This window comes from Chenopodium album, chromosome 22 (genome assembly GCF_948465745.1).
Source record: "Chenopodium album chromosome 22, dcCheAlbu1.1, whole genome shotgun sequence".
Lineage (NCBI taxonomy): Eukaryota > Viridiplantae > Streptophyta > Magnoliopsida > Caryophyllales > Amaranthaceae > Chenopodium > Chenopodium album.
The window spans coordinates 35,165,606-35,186,938 of record NC_137855.1 but is presented as its reverse complement, the minus strand read 5'-3'; the positions used below and the strand labels follow the sequence as shown (position 1 = coordinate 35,186,938).

At 33.5% G+C, this 21,333-nt stretch overlaps 1 protein-coding gene across 1 annotated transcript; it reads left to right on the top strand.

The window, feature by feature from the left end:
- Positions 1-847: 847 nt before the first annotated feature.
- LOC145603710 (plant intracellular Ras-group-related LRR protein 6-like) lies at positions 848-21,208 on the top strand. Its single transcript, XM_081659669.1, has 21 exons — positions 848-1,150; positions 2,824-2,887; positions 3,021-3,157; positions 3,261-3,347; positions 3,557-3,632; positions 3,936-4,010; positions 4,097-4,166; positions 4,275-4,352; positions 4,518-4,578; positions 4,683-4,761; positions 5,761-5,851; positions 7,153-7,213; positions 7,332-7,399; positions 7,517-7,587; positions 10,239-10,376; positions 11,215-11,319; positions 11,425-11,549; positions 11,670-11,766; positions 13,788-13,862; positions 16,882-16,937; positions 20,711-21,208. Exons 1-21 carry the CDS (start codon positions 1,086-1,088, stop codon positions 20,775-20,777), a joined length of 1,746 nt encoding a protein of 581 aa, XP_081515795.1. The 5' UTR covers positions 848-1,085; the 3' UTR covers positions 20,778-21,208.
- The last annotated feature ends 125 nt before the right edge of the window (positions 21,209-21,333 follow it).

Sequence of the window (21,333 nt, the reverse complement as noted above, 5' to 3'; positions counted from 1 at the left end):
ATATCGACAATTTGGTAAAAATATAACTTTGGCAAGTGGCAACAATATTTTTTAAAAAGTTAACACCATGTGACAATTTGGTAAAATATTTAATCTCAAGCGACATTTAGGCCAAAGTATCAAATTTTTTTTGACAAAGTCTTCAAATTTTCTAATTTAATTTGTTGTTGTGTTTTTTAAAATTTATTTTTCCCATAAAATAATTAAAATTAATATGTCATCTCATTTTATTTTGCTTATAAATCCCAATATCAAATTTATTTCCAACCCTTTTAAAAAAACCCCATTAATAAGGGGTAGGAAAATTAGGTGAAAAATAATATTTTACCCAATATTTATCTTCTTCACATTGTTAATTTTGACAAAAGGGGTGGAAAATTAGGTAAAAAACCATGAAAGGACGAATTAGATTAAGCATTTGCGGGTAGTTTGTGAGAAGCTTTTGTATATTATGGGTTAATTGTTGTCTAAGATGTTTTTTTACCAAATTGTCACTTGAGGGTAGTTTTTTATTTTTACCAAATTATCATTTTGGGTTTTTTTACGTACCAATCTGGTCAATTAACCTATGATAAACTCACTCAATTCTAAATTAATGTGTCGCTGGAGTATTGTTTAGCTAGCCGCATCTAAGGGCCTGTTCTCATTGACTGAATTGAATTGAACTGAGCTAAACTGAATTGAAATGAATTAAATTGAATTGAATATTTTGTAAGAGAAGGAAATCAGGATTTGAGCTGAACTGAATTGAAAATGAACAAATGAGAACAGACTTTTAAATTAGAATATATAAATAGTGCAAAAGTCAAATACCATAATTTATTTTGAAACAAATGGAGCAGTTTTGATGTGTGGCAGACTGTCAGGCACTCACGAATTCACGACGTTCTTCAACAATTCATCCTTTTGGGCTTGATTGATTCTTGTCACCTGCAACCCAACTCACTTTCGCTTTCTTTCACTTTCTCTCTCCTACATGCGTTAACTGCAAACATCGTACTTCCAAAAATTCACAGTATTACACTATCTCCATTAAATGATCTGAAAAAAAATCCATCCATTTCTGAAATATTCAGAAAAACATCATGGATCGAGCACTCAAAGCTGCTCGAACTTCTGGGTCTCTCAATTTATCAAATCGTTCTTTGAGGTAATTTGTTTTCTCTATTTTTATTAAATTTACAAACCCTTGATTTATTACACATTTCCCATTTTTGTTTTATGGATTAAATCTATGTAAAGTTATAAAGTTCAGTTTTTTTTCAATTTTATTGGTGGTGGATATTGTCAATTTTGTGAATGCAGCTTTTTTGACCAATTTTGGTGGTCAATTGTGTGGATTTATTATCTGGGGTGTTTTGGTTAAGTATATCAGTAAATAAGATTTGAGGTTTTATGAATTATATCAATGTAGTGTGAGTTGTGTGATATTGCTCCGCTCTCCTTAGTCCATCATCGAATTTTAATTGTTTCGAAATGATGATGAGATTATTATTCACCAAGCTTTAGTCTTTAATTAGTTTCATAAATCATGTTGATTGTTGATTTTATGAGCCATGAGGTTAATTTAGGTTTTATCTGATTGAATGGTGATGACTTTCCACCAAAATGAAGAAAGGATAAATTTCCTTGTGGAGTTATGATCACATCGTTGTTTTCGGGGTTATTAAGGTTGGATGGTGGACTAGTGAGAGCATAGCAATAACAAGGCCGATTAATGTACTTCTGTCTCATACGTTAGATGGAAAGTTCTTGTGAAATTTACGTTTTGGATGTCGCTTACTCCCTGTAATGTAGCCAGGTTTATGGATTGCTTTCATTCTTTAAACTGAAGGTTTCGTATGTATTTTTGGCTTAAGTAGTATCCTGTTTTTATGCATGGAATTGAGGAAAGGGGACAATTTTTCGAGGAAAATCCCTTATAAGGAAAGTTTTCCTTAGATTATTACTCAAAGTAATACTCGTATTGAGTTCTTCTATTTGTGGATTGATATTAGCAACCACCCTGGGGTGAAGGTTTGGCATTTTTCATGCACTGCAATTTTAAAAAGTAAATTGCATAAACCCATCCATTAAAAGGCATTGACTTGCTTAAAATTAGATAGCTAAGGAAGTTAGAATTAAATGGATGAGACTTATTAATTATTATACAGTCCTTGATTATTCTTAATTCATTATTGCAACAAAAGTATGATGTATCAATTGGTTAGGAACTGAAATTGCTTGGGGCTTCTAACATGGAAATGCAAGATTGTTTTTGAGATTGACGGTAATCTAATTGGGGATATAATAAACAATACACTCTTAATATTTTTAATTAACATGTTCCCTTGTAGTCTTATCATCCATGTATATTGAAATATTTAACATTCATTTTAATCAATTGCATAAAAAATATGTCGTATTCTCGTTGTTCATCTAAAAATAGAGTACTTAATTGCTTTATTGGTTGATTTGTGTCTTTTTATTTAATTTACTGACTAATAAATGAACCACCTATTTTGTCATACTTTTGGATGATATGGTATTTGTCATTAGTTGTTTTTGGTGAAGTAGTGAAGTTGGGTTTGTTGCGGGTATTTGCAACTGTAAGGACTTCTTGTAAGCATGGATTTGGATCGCTAGAGATGTAGCATTCCTTATTGAGTGATAGCTAGCTTTACCTCTAGAAGTTTACCATGGAAGAATTCAGTCTAATTTAACATCTATTTTACTTATTAAGTAAAAGCTGATTTCTGTTTTCAAGCTTTGCAGAATTCTTAGATCTTGGATATCTTCAATTTATGTTTAAGCTGTATGTAATTTTTCTTGAATTATATTCAGGGAAGTACCCAATGAGGTCTATCAAAATTTTGATGGCGCTAGTGAAGGTGGCAATTGGTGGGAGGTGTGCTCTAGTCCTATTTCAATTTTCCCTACCTTTCATTAATATTTTCAATTTAATTGTATGAGATGTGATTCTTAAGTCATCAGCGTGTTATGATAGATGGATTCCTGAAGGGCATCTTTTCTGTATACAGATTGTCGACCTACAAAAGCTGATCTTGGCCCATAATAACATTGAAGTATTGAAAGAAGACTTGAGAAATTTGCCTCTGTTGACTGTGTTAAATGTAAGCCACAACAGGCTTACTCAACTTCCTGCCGCAATTGGGGGGTAAATTTCTTTGTCTTTTTTTGATTGATACAGTAAGATTTTATGCTATTAGTGAATTGACTCTCTTCTTGTTCTCTCTATTTTTATTTTGGGAATCTGACAGGCTTCCCTCGCTAAAATCACTTGATGTGTCATTCAATTCATTAGCTAACATACCTGAAGAGATTGGATCGGCAACTTCTTTGGTCAAGTAGGCTCTTTTTTCTCAATAACTTCTTTGTATGCTTTTATCTTTATGAGAAGCAACATATACACTTTTCTCTGAAAAAGAATTAAAAAAAAGAAAGCAAGATATGGACTTCATGTACTTGCTGCAGTTTGCTTGCATTACTTGTAAATGAATATTACTAGTCTTACTAATCATTATATCTCTCTTCTTTTGTTCTTCTATTGTACCAGGATTGATTGTTCAAATAATCAACTTGTTGAAATCCCTAGTTCTATTGGACAATGTGTTGAGTTAGCAGAACTGAAGGTAATGGTTTGTTTGAAATAAACTGTATGTGCAGCAAGTTCTTATGGTGCCTGTTTATCTCATCATTTGTTCTGATTATTAACTTCCATGTTTTTCTAACTGATGAATTCATATTCAAGCGATCAGATATCCCACTATTTTAGAATTTTTTGTTCAGCTGCTTTATCTTATCTTTGTTTTGATAGACCTGTTGCTTTTGCTGTTGTTACTAATATTATACAGTATGTGTACACAAAATGAATATGTGTCTTGTGAGATAATCCTTCTGGCTTTTTCACTGTGGTACCACTTGTATTTATCCAGGCTTCAAATAACAGTATTGCAGGCTTGCCGGAAAATTTAGCATGCTGTACAAAATTAGTAAAAGTGAATTTGGAGGTACAATAATGCAACTGGAATTTCTAATTAAATCTATTTTGGGCTTTCATATTTCTGGATGTTAATTATGCCACAATATTTACCAGGGTAACAAGCTCACAGAACTATCAGATCCTGTTATTTCATCATGGAGCAAGCTTACTGAACTGAATGCCTGTAAATATTTTTATCTCTTTAATTAGCATTTTGTTGGATATTGATTGTATAGTTTTCCATTCCAATTTCCCTTTTTTATTTATTTAAAATGTGATTCCCTTGGCTCAGCTAAAAACCTCCTGAATGGTATACCAGAGGGCATTGGGAGGCTTTCACGTCTTATTCGCCTAGACATGCATCAGAACAGTGAGTTTTCTGACACATCTCCAGCAGCTAGAATTATAGAGTAGAAATTAATTAGAGTATCTTTGGATTTGCATGCATGTATACCTATCTGGATTAAGCTTCCTCCTTTTTTTGTTACATTAGGCTATTTGCATCAGTGATTTACTTGTGCTGTTAATGGTGCAGAAATTTCATCAATTCCAACATCTATAAAGGGTTGCTCTTCGCTTGTGGAATTCTATATTGGGTACATATTTCTGTTCGTTTGGCTAGTTAGTAAACAATTTCTTGTCAGTTGTGAATTGTTTCCGGATCATTCTCCTAATCCACAAATTTTAATTAATATACCAGGATCAATTTGTTGTCGTCCTTACCAGCAGAGATAGGAGAGCTTTCTCAGCTGAGCATACTTGATCTTCAATCGAACCAGGTGAACCCATGCTCTATTTACTAAAAATATCTTATCTGATCATCTGTTTGAATTTATTTGGTGTGATAATCATGTGTCTGTTTTGTACTTCTGCAAATGGTTAATCAGATTTACTGGCTTCTAGGTTATATATCTCTTCCTTCTACAGAACTCTTTACTCTTCTTTCCTCCTAAATATAGCTCCCTCTGTATCTAAATAGTTGTTTCACTTTGATTATGTGCACTATTCACATGCCCCATTTTGACTGCATTTTTTTTTACTAACATATAAAAATAATGTCATGATTAATAATATGGTTTAGGATTTGTCTAAATGTATATATTCATTCTATTTTTTTTTTCCATAAATTTATCAAAGATATTAATGGTTAAAACTGTGCAATGGCAAATGTGTAAGAATTTTCTTGCTTTGCTTATATAGGAAAGAAAGATATGTGGTCCATGATAGGTTCAAAAATCATATGAATTGGTGTCAGTTTATTTTGTTTTGGAGTTTTCCTTTGAATTTTATGCTGACCCAAACTCCGTGATAAACGGAGCACTTTCATCGAACACTGCTTGTCTGCCTATGAGTTGTCTTGTCTTGATGGTATTGATTTAATAAATATGAAGTAACCTGTTCTTGGAACTGTAAATTATGATTTCAGGTTCTTGCTTGGTTTTGAGAATTTATTATAATTTTGTTATCTAGTGCCTTGATAATGTGTATAAACTTGTGCTGGGTTATATTTGTTCATTTTTTCTTGTATAGTTGTTAACTTTGTTTGCAGCTACCAATTCATCTGGTGTGTTGCGGTTTTCAAGATTTTGTTTGTGAATATTTTTTCATGTTTCCATGAAGAGGTGAATCTAGAGATGCCAGCTTCACTTCTGTCTCTACTATATCGCTTATTTGTGTGCATTTAAGTATAACCAATGCTGCTAGGCATTAATCCTTTTTAACTAAGAAGTATGTTGAATATTTTCTGAAGCTTTTGCACTTGTACACAATGTCTGCAGTTAACCGAATATCCAGTGGAAGCATGCAAATTGCGCCTTTCAGTTCTTGATCTGTCAAACAATTCATTGTCAGGCTTGCCTGCGGAAATTGGTGCGGCTTCTCAGCTTCATTTCTGCATAGCAATGTATTGTGTTATTTCTTTGATAGCTAGAAAGCTTGATATTAATTGGTCACTGGCCCACTGGGTATAATGTGATAATTTGTTAATATGTCTGTCAGCTGCTTACTAGGAACAAGTTGAGAAACATCATATACTTTTATTAAATGCGGTCGTATAAACCATATGCATGTTTTGGATAAGGAAAATAAATTTGCAGAAAGAAAAGAAGTTTCGAAGGGAATAGGTTACTTATTCAGCTTGTGGGATTCAAGAGGAAGAATAGAAGAATTTGCGATGGAGAAATGCTATGATGGCAATCTTGTGGTGCATTTGCCTGGAGAGAAATGGGTGTATTATTAATGGCGTCATGGCTTTGCTGTTCAATGTGACTTATTGTGGGATAAAGCTAGGGGTGGCAATTCGGTCACTAGGTTGGGTTCAAGTTGGGTTCGGGTTGTTCTAGAAAAGATTAGTAGTGTAAAATTTAATATTAGTACAAAGTATGATAATTGGGTCAAATTGGGCTGAATTTGAGCAGTCTGGGTTCAACTTTTGCTCAGCAACTTCAGGCTGGATTATCTATGTAGGTTAGGGATTGCCAGCTCTAGTTTCAAAATGTCTTTTTGCTTGAGTAAATATGGGGTAAAGCCTAAGGCAGCTGGGGTTAACTTAAATTATTCAATAGGAGGGATATAAAGGATTTGGGATAATACATAAGTGGAACTTTGTGAGGACACCTTGTTCTCTGGCTGCACTTACTTTTACACTTTTTAAACAAATTTTTTTCTGATTCAAAAAAAAAAAAAAAGGGAATGTTTCAGCATTATCGGATCAATACTTATACTTGAGTTTAAGATTGGAAAAGAATGTGCAAATAGTTTGCGCACAGGATAAAGGGCTTTTAAGGGACATTTATAAAGCATGATAAAATAATGGTAACTGCACTTCTGATCAGTATGCTCAATGGTAGGAGTGTGATAGTTTGTGTACGATATTATTCTTTTTCCTCTTCATGACCACATCTTAAAAAAAAAAAACAAGAATTTACTATCCTGCATTTTATTTGAGGAGGTTCAAAGTTTAAGATTTAGGTCAGTCTAGTCCATAGGTTTAACTTTGTTCTGATCGTCAATAAAATCGGAGTGCATCATTATTTTCTTCAATCGCTTAAGGAACATGTGAAATCTGGATGACATCTCTTGTTATTTGTATGAAAAGCCTTCAGTATATTTTGTCATTGCATGTGTAGACATGCCATATATATAATAAATGCTCCATTGATGTTGTCCAGGCTTGATGACAACTTTGAGAAAGCTTGTGCTTATCGGCAATCCTATGCGCACCATTCGAAGGTTTGATGTTAGAGATTTACTATTTACTTATAAATGTTATGTAGCATTCACCTAGAGGTCCCTAACTAAGTGTGCTCAAAGAAGAATATATGAACAAAACAATGTTTTCTTTTGACAGTACATTGGTATCTGGACCTACAACTGCTTTATTGAAGTATCTTAGGAGTAGACTCCCTTCAGCACAAGGTACAACCTTTCCTCTTTTCTTCTGTTTGTAAATCCTTAGTTTTTCTGTAGCAATATAATATTCTCCAACACGGCAGAAGTATCACTTTTTTGAATTGATGATGATACCTGATGCAGAGGCTGAAGTATCAACTCCAACTAAAGATAACATGGTGGCTATGGCAGCTCGATTGTCTTTGACCTCTAAGGTATCTGGTTCATTTTACATATTACTGTTTTGAGCTTAGAAATTTATGGTTTGCATCGTGTACGTGATATCTTGTAAATTCTTTCTTATTGAGCTCTTTGAGTATGGGAAGTAATATTGCCTTTCAAGATGTTTCTTCAATGTAGTTTCATTTCTTAGGAATCGCTAAATGCTGTTTGATTGATCATGGGAAGGTTTACTTCCCTTAGTAAGCTCCCCATACTTAGGGAGCTAAGTAACTTTATACAGAGGGAAATAGAATTTCCTTGGAAGTGCGACTCCCCTTGACATTTCGAACCAAACAACTCCATCTTCTCCCCACTTTCTAGGTCTTTTACTTCCTATTTTACATTCTGTTTGAATCTTACCCCTAAATATTCCTCTTAATTCTAATGGATGTTGCATTTTGTTGGGAAAACCAAAAGTGAAAAGTGTGTAACGGAGAGAAAAAGAAGAAAAAGTCTTTCATGTAATGAGAATGTATTCTTACCAAAAGAGATTCCATTTATTGTTTAGATGGTAGAACCTCACTTGCCATCTAATTCCTTGAGGGCACCCATCATCAAGATCATAGAAACAATTGCATAGGAGAAGACTGAGTCTTGAAGTTCATGTTGAACTAGAGTAAGTGTTTCCCATCATCAAGATCAAAGAAACAATTGCATAGGAGAAGACTGAGTCTTGAAGTGCATGTTGAACTAGAGTAAGTGTTTCCCATCATCAAGATCATAGAAACAATTGCATAGGAGAAGACTGAGCCTTGAAGTGCATGTTGAACTAGAGTAAGTGTTTAGTGTAGTTGACCTATTAATAATATTTCCATTGATGTTAGTTAGATGGTAAGGTTGCAGTACTAGATTCTGCATGGGAGATAAAAGGCGTGGAGGATGCCAAATTGGAATCTAATTTCGAAATTAGAAAAAAGTAAATTAGAAAAAAGCTAAACAGCCTTCTTGAGATTTTATCGATGAATACCACAATAGTGAATTTCTACGCCCTTGCTTGCATTTTTTTGACGTTCTTAGTGTTAGACCTCTTAATGTTTGAAATTTCAAATCATCTATCTTGTTCAACCTCCTACTTTAGTCCACATACCTATCATTTTATTCTTCTTGTCTTCAAAATTAGTTCTTGGGTTTCATTTGACAATTACAAAGTATTGTATTCATTTGATCTTCAGTAGCACACCGAATTTTGTTCTTTTGGATTAAATTATATCTGGATATTTTTTCTTTTCTTTTTTATTTCATCAATTTCTTTCTAAACGGCAGTTGTTTGAGATTATGGTCAGTCAACATTACTTTATTACAATAAGGAGATTATTTCCTAGTTTTTACTTAAAAAAAAGGTTTATTGGCAATATGATAGTTCTCTTGAGAATTTCACCAAATTTTTGAGGGTAGAACTTGGATTACTTTCCCCTTGTCATTTGCCAAGGATTCAAGTTCCTTTTTCCTAGGCTTTTGTTTAGCTGCTGTCAAGTTTTTGGTCTTCAGCTTCTGACCAATGCTTGACACGTCTTGATTTTGTAGAAAAATTACTTCATGATATCTCAAGGGCTTCAGCTTTATTGCTCTTTCACTCCTTTTGTACATAAGTGATACTCGTAGTGTCTTTTTACTCCTAATTGGGAAAAAAGAGTTTGTTTTTGGTAAATAGTTTTTAGGCTCTTAACTCCCCCTTGAATTGTTAGTAATGGAGGGAGAGGTCTCTGAAACAAGAGGGGTTTTGTTATTGATAAACTTCCACAGTTTTACTGTCTTTGGGACAAACTACTAGATTGTTGGCCTGATGAAATATAAGATATGTGAGGTGTCTTTGATCGAGAAGAAGCGGAGAGTAATTATTTGAGAGTATCCATTAAATGTGAATAGGTCTTGGTCTAGACAAAGTAGTAGTTCACGTCAATACAAGAGCAAACGCATGTCTTTGTCCAAACCTTTGAACCTGCAAAGTCTTGTCTTGTTGAAGTCCTACTGAGAAACATTCAAGATTTCAAGGGCTTCTGAAGGAAAGAGGCTTACAAATATATTATGAAATCACTTTCATTGAGTAGCTCTTCCTGGGAAGGGATTTTGAAATAAATTAAAGTCCAATATTACTTAGTTTGCAATATGTGGAGTGGGTATCTACCTTGAGCTGCTATTTTATTCCGAAGATGTTCCACTTAACTGATTTGCAACTGCTTATTGTTCACTTTGGATTGTAGCTCATTGGGGAATTAGCAAAATTGGTAATACTGTGCCTAATTCCCTAATTTCTGCTGTCTGCCAAGGGAAATATTGAGCTCTGTCAGGCTCTTGAGAGAGCAGAAACTGTGGAATGCTTTGCGGATGTACTATTTAGAGTGCAATGATTTCTTATTCATCGTCATGCATATTATTGACTTGCCCAAGTGTTTAAACTGTGAATTGACCTACCCACAGATAAGCTTTTATCGCCAAAAGATCTTTCTTCTTCCCTAGCTCTGATATCACACACCCTAAAGCCCTTCACTCTCTGGTTCTGCGTGAAGGGATGTATTTTATGACTATAAACTATCTGGTTACTTCAGTTTGACTTGTTTTATTGTTTCTTTTTGCATTTAAATTATGTAACATCTACTTTTCTCAATGTTTTGAGTTATTTTGTCATCATCTATTCCACTGCCAGGAAATTTCACTTGGAGGTATGGACTTGACTTCAGTCCCTTTGGAGGTCTGTTCGTCAAACGAAATAACAAAAGTTGATCTTTCAAGAAACTCAATTGAAGAGCTTCCTGTTGCACTGTCGGCCTGCTCTTCACTTGAGGTTAGTTATATGTGTAATTTGAGGGTTTAGCATTTGCTGGGAATCATTTTCTCCACCAAAGAGAAAATAAATCAGAAAATTAAATTAAAGAATTGAAAACTTGACATTATTGTTAATTCTCTGAAATACTATGCATATCTTTCAAATTTCAATGCACACTTCAGTTTGTGAAAACATCTTTTTCATACAAGGGAATTGTAAAACATGATCATATTGTTGAGCTGTACAAATGAAGCAATTATGCGAAGGAAGCTTTATGTAGTTACAGGAAATTTTCGTTAATAACTTTGGTGAAAGAGTAGAATAGATAGAGACAAGGAGTCCTTTAAAATTAATGACGCTCAGATTCTTCACCTAGGCCTCGCTTTAATTTACAACTTGTCATGACGATGTGTGATACGAGTAGTACTATACCATATATTTTTATTTGATCTGATAAGAAGATGGAATGGCTTTATAGATCCTCCAGAACACATGTCTTGACCTTTCCCTATCTAAACCTTTCCAATGTTTAAACAATTAAAGTCATTGATATAACTTCTTTGGACAACCATGCATGTTTTTGCAGCACAGTGAGCACCCCACTTATTTTGCAATGCCCGTGTTTACTCTAAATAACATGAGGTTTAATTTGTCAATCACTGCCTGTATGCTTAGTGCCCTTTTGAGGTGGGGCCGTGGAAGGATTGTTGTTTTTCCCCTGGCCCTCCTATTGTAAATGGTTGATAATGTAGATGTATATGTCTTATCTTATACATTCTGTGATTACAAATCCAAAAAATAGGCTTTTTTCTACATTATGAACTGATTAGAAGCTGTAACTGACCCTTGTATGCAGGTATTGCTTTTATCCAAGAACAAGATTAAGGATTGGCCGGGGGAAGTTTTGAAGTTACTTCCAAATCTTACATGCTTAAGGCTTGATAATAATCCTCTTAGACAGGTAAAAACTATGGTTCATATCATTTTGGATTTATTCCTTGTTTTACTTTGCATGCCAATTTTTGTTCTCTTATTATCTAAAATTCTGCCTGCCCACTTTCATTAGATTCCAATGAACGGTTTTGAAGCTGTCCCCGGACTCCAAATTTTGGACCTAAGTGGTTGTGTAGCTTCCTTACCTGGCAGTTCAGCGTTTGCTAGCTTACCTCATCTACAGGAGCTTTACCTCAGGTTTAATATTTTATTATGACTTATATACACCTTCATCTGCTTCAATGTCTTTTCAAGCTCTATTATATTGCACATCTAACCTGAAATATATGTTCTGTTATGGAATTACTTGATGAATAGACGAGTACAGTTGCATGAAGTCCCCTCCGATATTTTGAAATTACAGAAGTTGCAGATTCTTGACCTAAGTCAAAATTCCCTCTGTTCCATTCCTGAGGTAATGAAGTTGATTATAAGTGAATAAATGTCCCTTTTGAGGTGGATTATTATCTGCTGGGAACTTTTGTTTTATGTGTTTTCCCAGTTCTCAAAGCTGTGTGATAAAGATATTTACAGATTTACTTAATACCATGTATAGATATAAGAGGTGAGCTAGTATCTTAGGCTGATTTCTTGACTTAACATATTGATAAAAAAATATGGTCTGCAGTATCTGTACAACTAGGTGTTGTGTTAGCTGCCACATTTTAAAAATATAAAGTAAAAATGTGCTCGTTCTTTTTAATATTTTTGTTACTTCGTATCATACTTCCTCCGTTTTTTTAATACTCTCAACACTTTCCTAAAATGTAGTTGTCACAATACTTGCAACACACTATAAGTGGTGAGAAATAGTTGTACTATTTCTCTTATATAAAGCACATGGCCTACTAAATTATACTCCAAAAAACCTCTCACCCCATTTTAAAGTGTATTACATCATGTGAACCTCACTTTTCTTAAATAGTGTGAAAAAGTGTGTGTTGCAACTATTTAAAAAACGGAGGAAGTACTTGACTAAACTAAATGCTTTCTATTGATATTACTTTGTATTTGTTTTATTAAATTAAGGTGAATTAATTTTTTTTCAAAGAAATTAAACCACATTATGGTGCTCAAAAGTTAAAAACAGTAAATGGCTTAATATTCCTAAAAACAACTACTTATATCTTACTCAATAATTCTCTCATATTCCCAAGAATATATTCAACATAACAAAAAGTATGTACTGTCATCACTGCTCCTGTCTTGCTAAACTAATACACTAGCCAAGAATTCAAACTAAGTTCTTGAATGTAAAACAAACAATAGATAAATAAATAAATGGAATCAAGATTAGAGATAGCAAAAGCTGACTTGGCATGACAACTAGATGCAAACCCAAAACATTAATAACAGGTTGGGTTTAAGATTTTACTCCAATTTAATATAATAGGTGGCATGTAAAGTTTTTATTAAAATTTTAAAGTAGGTTGATATTCTATGAAGATGATAACCTGCTTTAACTTGTTCAACCCACTTATATAGTTTAATGTTAATATCCAATGAAATAGGGTGAATGTGAAATTTGACTTTATGTATATTTCATTTCCCAGATGGGTCATTATGGTTAAAATTAGGCCTCTAATGATGTGCTTTCTATATTTAACATGTTTATTAGTTTCATATCCCAGAAATAAATCTTAATTCCTAAGAAGTATCAATAGAAAGTAAGGAGGCCAAGAGGTTAGGTTCAAGTAGCCTATTTAACAAGCATATTACAGCTGAACATGAACCTCTCCTAACATGACTGGTTTGCTAGGTCAAGATTGTAGTTGCTTATTTGAACTCTCAATGTCTAGTTACCATTAATTCCTTTTTGTTCTTCCTAAAGATTACACTGTAAAAACACATGTTCCAATTCTATTTTTTTCTTGAACAATTCCATATTTTTTACTTGAGAGATGGATGCTGACAAAGACAATCAAAAGTGAAAAAAAAAGTGAGGAGAATGGGAGAGAGACGCCTATGGATTTGAGAAAGGGATAATATGGGATGAGAGAATAAATTGTCAAGTGGGGAGGGTGATAATAGTCTTGAGATAAAAAAAAGTACTCCCTTCGATACTATCTGTTCTTACTGGTTCTCAATTAGGAAAGTTTAAAAAGTTTTTTTCATTTGAAATCTTCCTATATATGGTCAAAAAAATTTCCATCATTTTTCCTCTATTTATTTGGTGAATTTGCCTAAATTTAAATTTTCTACTAATTGAATTCCCAATGCATGATTTCAATTTTTTTTATCATCATTTTGTCTTTCAGTCGCGATAATGAAGCAATATACCTGATTAGATTATAAAAGTTACATTAATTATACTTTAACTTACTTATAGTATGCTTGTATTTTGTGTCTCTATTTCTTTTTGGTATTATCTTGGAGAATCCATTGTAATGCATTATGGCTACCTTGTGATTAAATAAACTATTTCTCACTCTGCAGGGATTCCAAAATTTAGCATCATTGACGGAGCTAGACCTTTCGGACAATAACATAACATCACTGCCGCCAGAGCTTGTAAGTCAAAAAGCCCTGTGTTTCTAGATTTAGGTGTCTATAGATTTTACAGGTAGAAAAACATTTTTATTACTCATTTCTCAATTTCTGAGTGGAGATCAAGGAATTAGAGTGACTAATACAGCAAAACAACTCACTGTTTTCGTTTCATGCTCACCCAAGTTCAAAGTACCATGTGTAGATAAAAACTGAAATAGTTTCTTGTGTCACATGATTTTTTTTTGTAGATTGATTTATGATCTGTAAAGAAATTATATAGACAGATAGTAAAAGATAAATTACCCAAGGTAACCTAAAGCTTTTGCAAAATTATCAAAGCCTAGTTTATTAACTTCTGGTCATTATAACCTTAGTATTGATGGCGTTAAAAATATGTATTTCCTCTGTTCCAGATTAGTTGAAACATTTTAACTTTTGATACTATTCACAAAATCTACTTTGACTAATTTTTGTGATTTATAGATTAGAAAATATTCATAGTCAAGTGGGGATCTTGTTAGATTCCTTTCAATGTGCATTTTCAAATATCAGCTATTATTATTTTTTTTTTTTACTTATTAATAGTATATTTACAATTGAAGTTATATATTGGCAACATTGATAAGAGAAACGTGCCAACTAGTTCTGGACAAGGGAAGTATGGATCTTTTCTTAACTCTCTCTCTCTCTCTCTAATTTTGTTTACTTCCTCAATTCCCCTAATATCGCAACATGGGTTGGGGACACGGATTATAAGAAGAGGAGAGATATAGAGAGGAATAAAGATATTGACCCATGTGATGAGGAGAGAGAACGAGAGAAAACATGTGCAAATAGGGATATGTTGCATATTTGTGAAATTCCTAAAATGGTAATTGTTGCAATATTTGTGGAACGGAGGAAGTATTATTTAAGTATACAATGTATTTTTATTAAATTTTGTAAAAACACTTATTAATTACTTTCTTCTCATATATTTTTAGGAAGTACTCGTATATTTTTGTTTTTCATTAAAAAAGAGGTTTAGAAGCATATCTTATATACTCATATAGATAACAATAATTTGAAAGATAAGGGGAGATAGTGGAAAGCGTTCAATGAAAGTTAAAACAAGGGTAATGCCACCCATAATAAAAGGGTTAATGCATTTTTTTTTAGATAACAGAAAATAATAAATATGACACTGCGAAACAAAATTTTGTCATTTGTAAATAATGGAAGATGATAGTTTAAGCTTGTCTAAATTAGAGAGTTCAAACCTAATAAAGTAGGAACTGAAAGGCACGACAGTTTAAAAAGTACTGTATTAGAAGTACAAGGAAGAAAAATAAAATTGCATGGCAGTTGTCGGAAAAAAGAAAAAATAGATGGAAATACAAGGGGAGGAGGGGACACGTGACATCATGTAAGAAAATTTCACATATCTATACTATGTTGTAACAAACAAAAAGAACGACCCATTTGTATGTCCCCTCTTTATTTTGTCATCTTGTCTCTTGCCTCCTGCCTTTCTTACTATCTTGAATCCAACCCATTTTCTTCTCAAAACCTATCTCCTTTGTAACCATCAAACTTTTAGTCTTCCATCGGCTCCCTTCTTTCTCTCATTCTTCCTTCTCTCATTTTAATCAGCCTAATCTCTTGGTGACATCTATGACTTGCCCACATTCATACTAAATTCTCCCTCTAATTTAGGTTTGAACTTTGAAGCTCTGTAATTTCCATTATTTTTTAACGATGTCTATTGAGAAGTTATAGGTCGTCAATTGCTGGACTTCTAGGGGTAATGGTGGTTTAATGCTTTCTGGCTGGATTGCTGGAATAATTGTGTGGGTTGAACTGCACAGCAAGGGCATAATTTTGAAATGTGCAGATATTATTCTGTTTCATTTTGCTGCTTTTTTTTAAAGCGGCATTTTAAGGTGGCTATAATGATCGATTTTGATAATACTGTGGTGACTGAATGATGTCTGAAAAGAAAGCCCCAAATAAAAAGAAAGGGAATTTCATGTAAGACAAAGACAAAGGTTACACCTCAATATTGGTTGGGGATTTGAAAAGGATTTTTCTTGCTATTTACTGTGCTTAAAAGAGTTTGTTATGAAAAAAAAAATGTTAAAACTTCTTGTAGGCCAAGCATCTTTGGTTAATTGGATGAATGGCTTAGAGAGAAAAGAAACTTGATGGGGAAAGGAGTTGGATCTACGATGTTGTACACTTGTTTGAGAATCAAAAGTAGTGAGAACATTTTAACAGGTGCTGGTATTTCTATGGTGACCTGTCACAAGCTAGGGAGGAAGAAAAAGATAAGAGGGTAGAGATAAAAATGACTAAGGGAGGATATTCTGTAAATGGTGTTTATACATCATGTTGTTAATTTGGGTTACCCTAAGCACAGGACTAATTTTAGAATGTGTGGTGCTTCAAAATTCCTTGTACGAGTAATGGATTACACTGTTTGTCATGTTCCCTGTATTGTACATCACCACTGATTGTGGATTCTAAATCTATCACATTTAAGTTAAATAGTTAATGGCTCTCCTATTCTTCTTTGAAATAATATGTCCAAAAGTGGCAAGCATATTGATAATCGATGTAAAGATGGACTGCTTGAATCATAGTGTCCTACGAAGGGGTCTCGAATCCTGAGAAAATACATGCACAGTTTATAAATGTGCTGTTGTCCAAATTTTTTTTACTTCCTTTTTTGTCCAACTGCAACCTTTGACGGTGAAGTGTTAAATTGCGAATGGACAAAGTGGGATTAGTTAACCAATAGTTTTTGGGGGGATAAATGCATAGAAAAGTATATTATTACGGAGTCCCGGGTGGGATAGAGGAGTGCTTTTGAGCAATAAGATTTATTTTTAATAAGCCTTTAGTGGACTCAAGTTGGTTTATGATCTTTGTTTTTTGTCTTAATCCTTACTAATGATTATTTCTCCTTATCCAAAAAAAAAACCTATACGTCTGACAATATAAAAGGTATTACCCTACTTTAATTTCTAATATAATCTATTATCTTTTAATTTTTGAGCAGGGATTGCTTGAACCTAGCTTACAAGTCCTCAGACTTGATGGAAATCCTTTGAGAAGGTATGCAGCATATTCTTCATCCGACACTTTGGCTTCTATTTGTTTGTTTTAATCATGTTGATTTACGCAAACATGTAGCAAGCTGAGGAATCGCAGGTTAATTTTTCTGTAATTTGGACCAATTGTTCCTTGCCGTAACTGTGGCACATTGTTGCCCATTTCACATACTTTGCAGGTCAACTCTAAGGGTGGTACATTTTTCTAGTGTTTACAAGTGTTGTGGTGTCACTGGTCTTGCTAGACTAGACTAGACTAGATTTTTACCAAGATATGTGATTTGGGGATTTTTGGGGCAAGGACACTTTAATCAATTAAAATATTAAAAGAAATGATCAAATAGTCATTGATGTGATATAGGAATGTTTTGAATAAAGGACACCTAGGTCACCAGATTGTTTTAGGCTCTTACATATTATTATTGAAAGATTATTACCTCAGTTGAAGACCATTGTCTATTCATGTAGTTCTGATGCTGACCGGAAGATGTGTTCTGAATTCTGATTCATATGATAAATTTCATGTAACTCACGATGAGATCTGAAGTTTTACAACCATGATTACCCCTCTGAAGCTCTCCAGGCTTAAGGAAGATATAAATAATTTCTTACTTGTGTTTATAGAAACTAGGGATTTTTTTTTTACTTATTCTTGAGTATATTTTATCACCTATTACCCAAGACAGAATACATAGAGTAACCATCCCAAAGTCTTTCAACCTGTAAGAAATGATTTGTTATGGAACTTTGAAGACTTTGGAATGTATAATAGCTTGTTTACAATTGACATCTTTAAGCAAGCAACACTCCTAGTATCCTTCCATTTTTGGGTCAAAGTACGACAATTACATAGCCAGAAATTCAGTTTTGACTTTTGTGAGTCTTATGCCCTTACCTCTGTCTTCAAGTTGTCGTGAATAAGTCATAGGATAGCTGCCAGTTGATTGTATTGATCTTGGATTTGGATGTGTTGATTGAGGAGCCAAGATTGCCTTATTGCCAATTTTATACTCGGGGAAGAGTTCCCTCGAGCACTGTAAAGAAAGAGCCTCAAAGGATCAACACTGATTTACATTGAGCTATATCAGAGTTTTAGAAATATCAGACAACAGGCTCTTCTGTTTGCAGCTTGCCCAATCATGGCATGGCATCTTTTGGTTCCTCAATAGTTGGTAGGTGCCTGAAAGTAATATTCAGATTCTCATGCTCTTTTGTTGTAAGTTTTATCTTGATGGAGCTACAAACCTAAAATGTATTTTCAATCTGATGCATTTTCAAATGGCATATTGATCTCTGACTAGCTATATATTTTCCACATGCTGCTGATGAGTTAATGTAATATTGTAAATCAAGGTATCCTCAACACCATTAAATTTATGTCTTATTCCGTAAATAGCATTTTGGTTGACTTTCGGCTTACTTTTGACTTTTTCACAAGGTCAAATAGCCAAAAGTTTAAGCCAAAAGTATGTTTAGTAAATAGCTCCAAAGTGAAATAAAACTATTTTGAAATTTGATTACTTTGCACATAAACAACTGATAACCAATAACTAATTTTACCAAACATTTTTGTAATAACTAACTCAAATTACAATGGTTAAACAAGCCAAGTGAATCAGCCAATAACCAACAGCTGATTGCCAAATAAGGTCATACAAACTTTTAATTAGAGACTTACTCTTAATAAATGAAGCTTAAAGCTTATAGGCCTTATTTGACAATCAACTGTTGGTTGTTGGTTGTTTCACTTGGTTGGTTTGACTAGTTGTTTACGTAGACATTTGTTTATTAGTTGTTTACAAAGATGTTTGGTAAAATTAGTTGTTGGTTTTTAGTTGTAATTGTGTAAAATAATCTCCTAAGGACTAGTTTATATTTTATTGAGAGTGTGGGACTCATTTCCCAATATAATGTATAAAAGCCTAAAACATAATCTAGGAGATCTAAGGAAGGTTTAAAAACTATTACTACCACTACACCACTGTCATTATTAGAGCATGCCTAGATTATTAAATAGTTAAGTAGGAAATTTTAGTGGTGTAAATTTTCCTAGAGGTTCAATTAAAGGGACAATATTTTCCTTTCTTCAAGTTTGGCATTATTTCATGGGTAAAGACCAAAGTTGCTAGTTGAGAAGGGCAAGTTTGGCATTATTTCATGGGTAATGCCTGGATCATCGAGAGTTGAAAATAGGAGAGAAATATGTTACCCCATTATAATTGTATCCTAATCCAGTTAATTCAAAACATTAGATTTTTTTACTCCCTTAACTTTTCCTCCCCTATTATATGCAGTCCAGGCATGGCCTTAGAATTATGGAATATCATCAATTTAATATACTACTCCCTATTATTAATGATACTACAATTATCATTATTTCGGAGTACAAGAAATATTTTTATTATTAATATTAATATTCATGATGATACATATACACTAATAACGATGATAGCACTTAAATAACGATATGTTATTGCTATTAATACTATATTTAATTTTGAGTATATTCATGAAAAAAATTAAGAACAAACCAAAGCAGATGGCAAAATGTCCTAACCATTACTAAACAAGCCCCTCAACACTTCTGAAAATGTTATGTGAGAGAACATGAGGGGCAAGTTGAGATTTAAGAAGGGGTTTCATGCCATTCAGTCCAATCCACTTAACCATCGCCTAAATACTTTTGGGCTTTCAGTTTTACAGTGTTGTTGCCCTGGACTGACAAAACTAATATAGCAAACTTTTTGGGTCATCTTAAGGGTCTCAAAAACTACAAGTTTCACTGGATTGGTACCATGTTGAATTTTTTTCTGAAGGATTAACTGTATTGTTGGTTTCAAGAAGAGTTCTTGGCAGATCAATTGCTGTTGTCCTCTGCTGTCATCCTATGACACAGACACACAGTACGTGTCGTGGTTGACTGAGTTCAACTACATATACTATTTTTTTTGTCCATAAATCTGTGCTATTAAAGGAGTGCTTTGGGATAATGAAATAACTGAACCCAACCCATTGAATTTTGTGGTTAATTGTGTCCAGCTTAAGCAGTTATCTACCTGCATAGGCTGTCTGTTAAAAATCTACGAAATCTTCATCAATTTCTGCAGGTCTTCACTGTTCACAATTAGCATAATGTAGTTCACCTACAGTGCTTGATACATGCAAAGAATTAGAAATATTCCTTGTTTTATCCATTCTGCTTCCCCGGTATGCTTTAAATTATCCAATTCTCATATCTGAGCACGATAAGAATTTGTGGATCTGGCTATTGTAGTGGAGACATATTAAGCCTTATCGTGTCGAGCAAGCTAGTGTAGATGGATATTCCTTGCACAACAAATTTCTAAAACAGGGGAGTTTGGGGGATCGTGAAAAATATAAATACGGAGTACATTTTTATTTTTGTTTTGGTTAACATTGATTTGGTGGTATTAGATCAGGCTTGCAACAATTACTCCAACAGATAATCTGAGTTTCTTGCATAACTCCTCTTTTTTTTACATTGCAACTTCATCATCGTGTCTGGTTTGCAGATGCATTAAGAATTCACAGGACTTCTCCCCTCTCATTGATTAGTGTATCATTGATTTGCTTCTTTAGAGAATTCTCTTAACACTTCAGCTTTTGTTCCAAATTGAAATTTTGTGTTTGCTTATATTGTCATTTCCACGTCTTTACCGGTTGTCAGTGAGAGCTCTTGCAATGAAAACCCTGGAGGATTTTTGTTTAATTAACAATGACACGATTATCTTCTAACTTGCTGGTGCTTCCTTGCAGCATCAGGAGGGCGATTTTAGATCGGGGAACTAAAGGTATTTTGAAGTACCTGAAAGACAAAATTTGAGTGATCCTCCTATTGATGGCTTTTTTCTGGTTGCCGCCTGTCACTGGAATGAAAAGATCTCGTCCATTTGTTCTGTGTTCTGGCATGGCTGCATTTGACAGAGTTGTGGATGAACAGATCTTTCAATCATTGATTTCTTGCTTGGCTTTGTTTCTGTGTTATAGTTTTGTAATTATTATGAGTGTTATTTTACTCTAAAGGCTAGGGCAGGAAGTCGGGGTTGTATTTGGAATATAGGACCTGATTGTCTTATAAGGTGTTGTAAAATCTTTGATTTGAACAAATTTCACTCAGGATAACTTTCTATTGAGGCTTCACTATATTGTGTTTTCTTTCTCTCTGAAAATTTGAAGCTTCATATAAGTTTGAGATTATTTGTAAAATTCATCAGCCTGAATTTATTGTTATTATTATTATTATTATTATTATTATTATTATTATTATTATTATTATTATTATTATTATTATTATTATTTTTAATCTTGTATGTGAATAACTGGTTCAGAGTTCTGAAATGGTTTTGTTAACTGAAGTTTAGCACTTTAGCATATGCAAC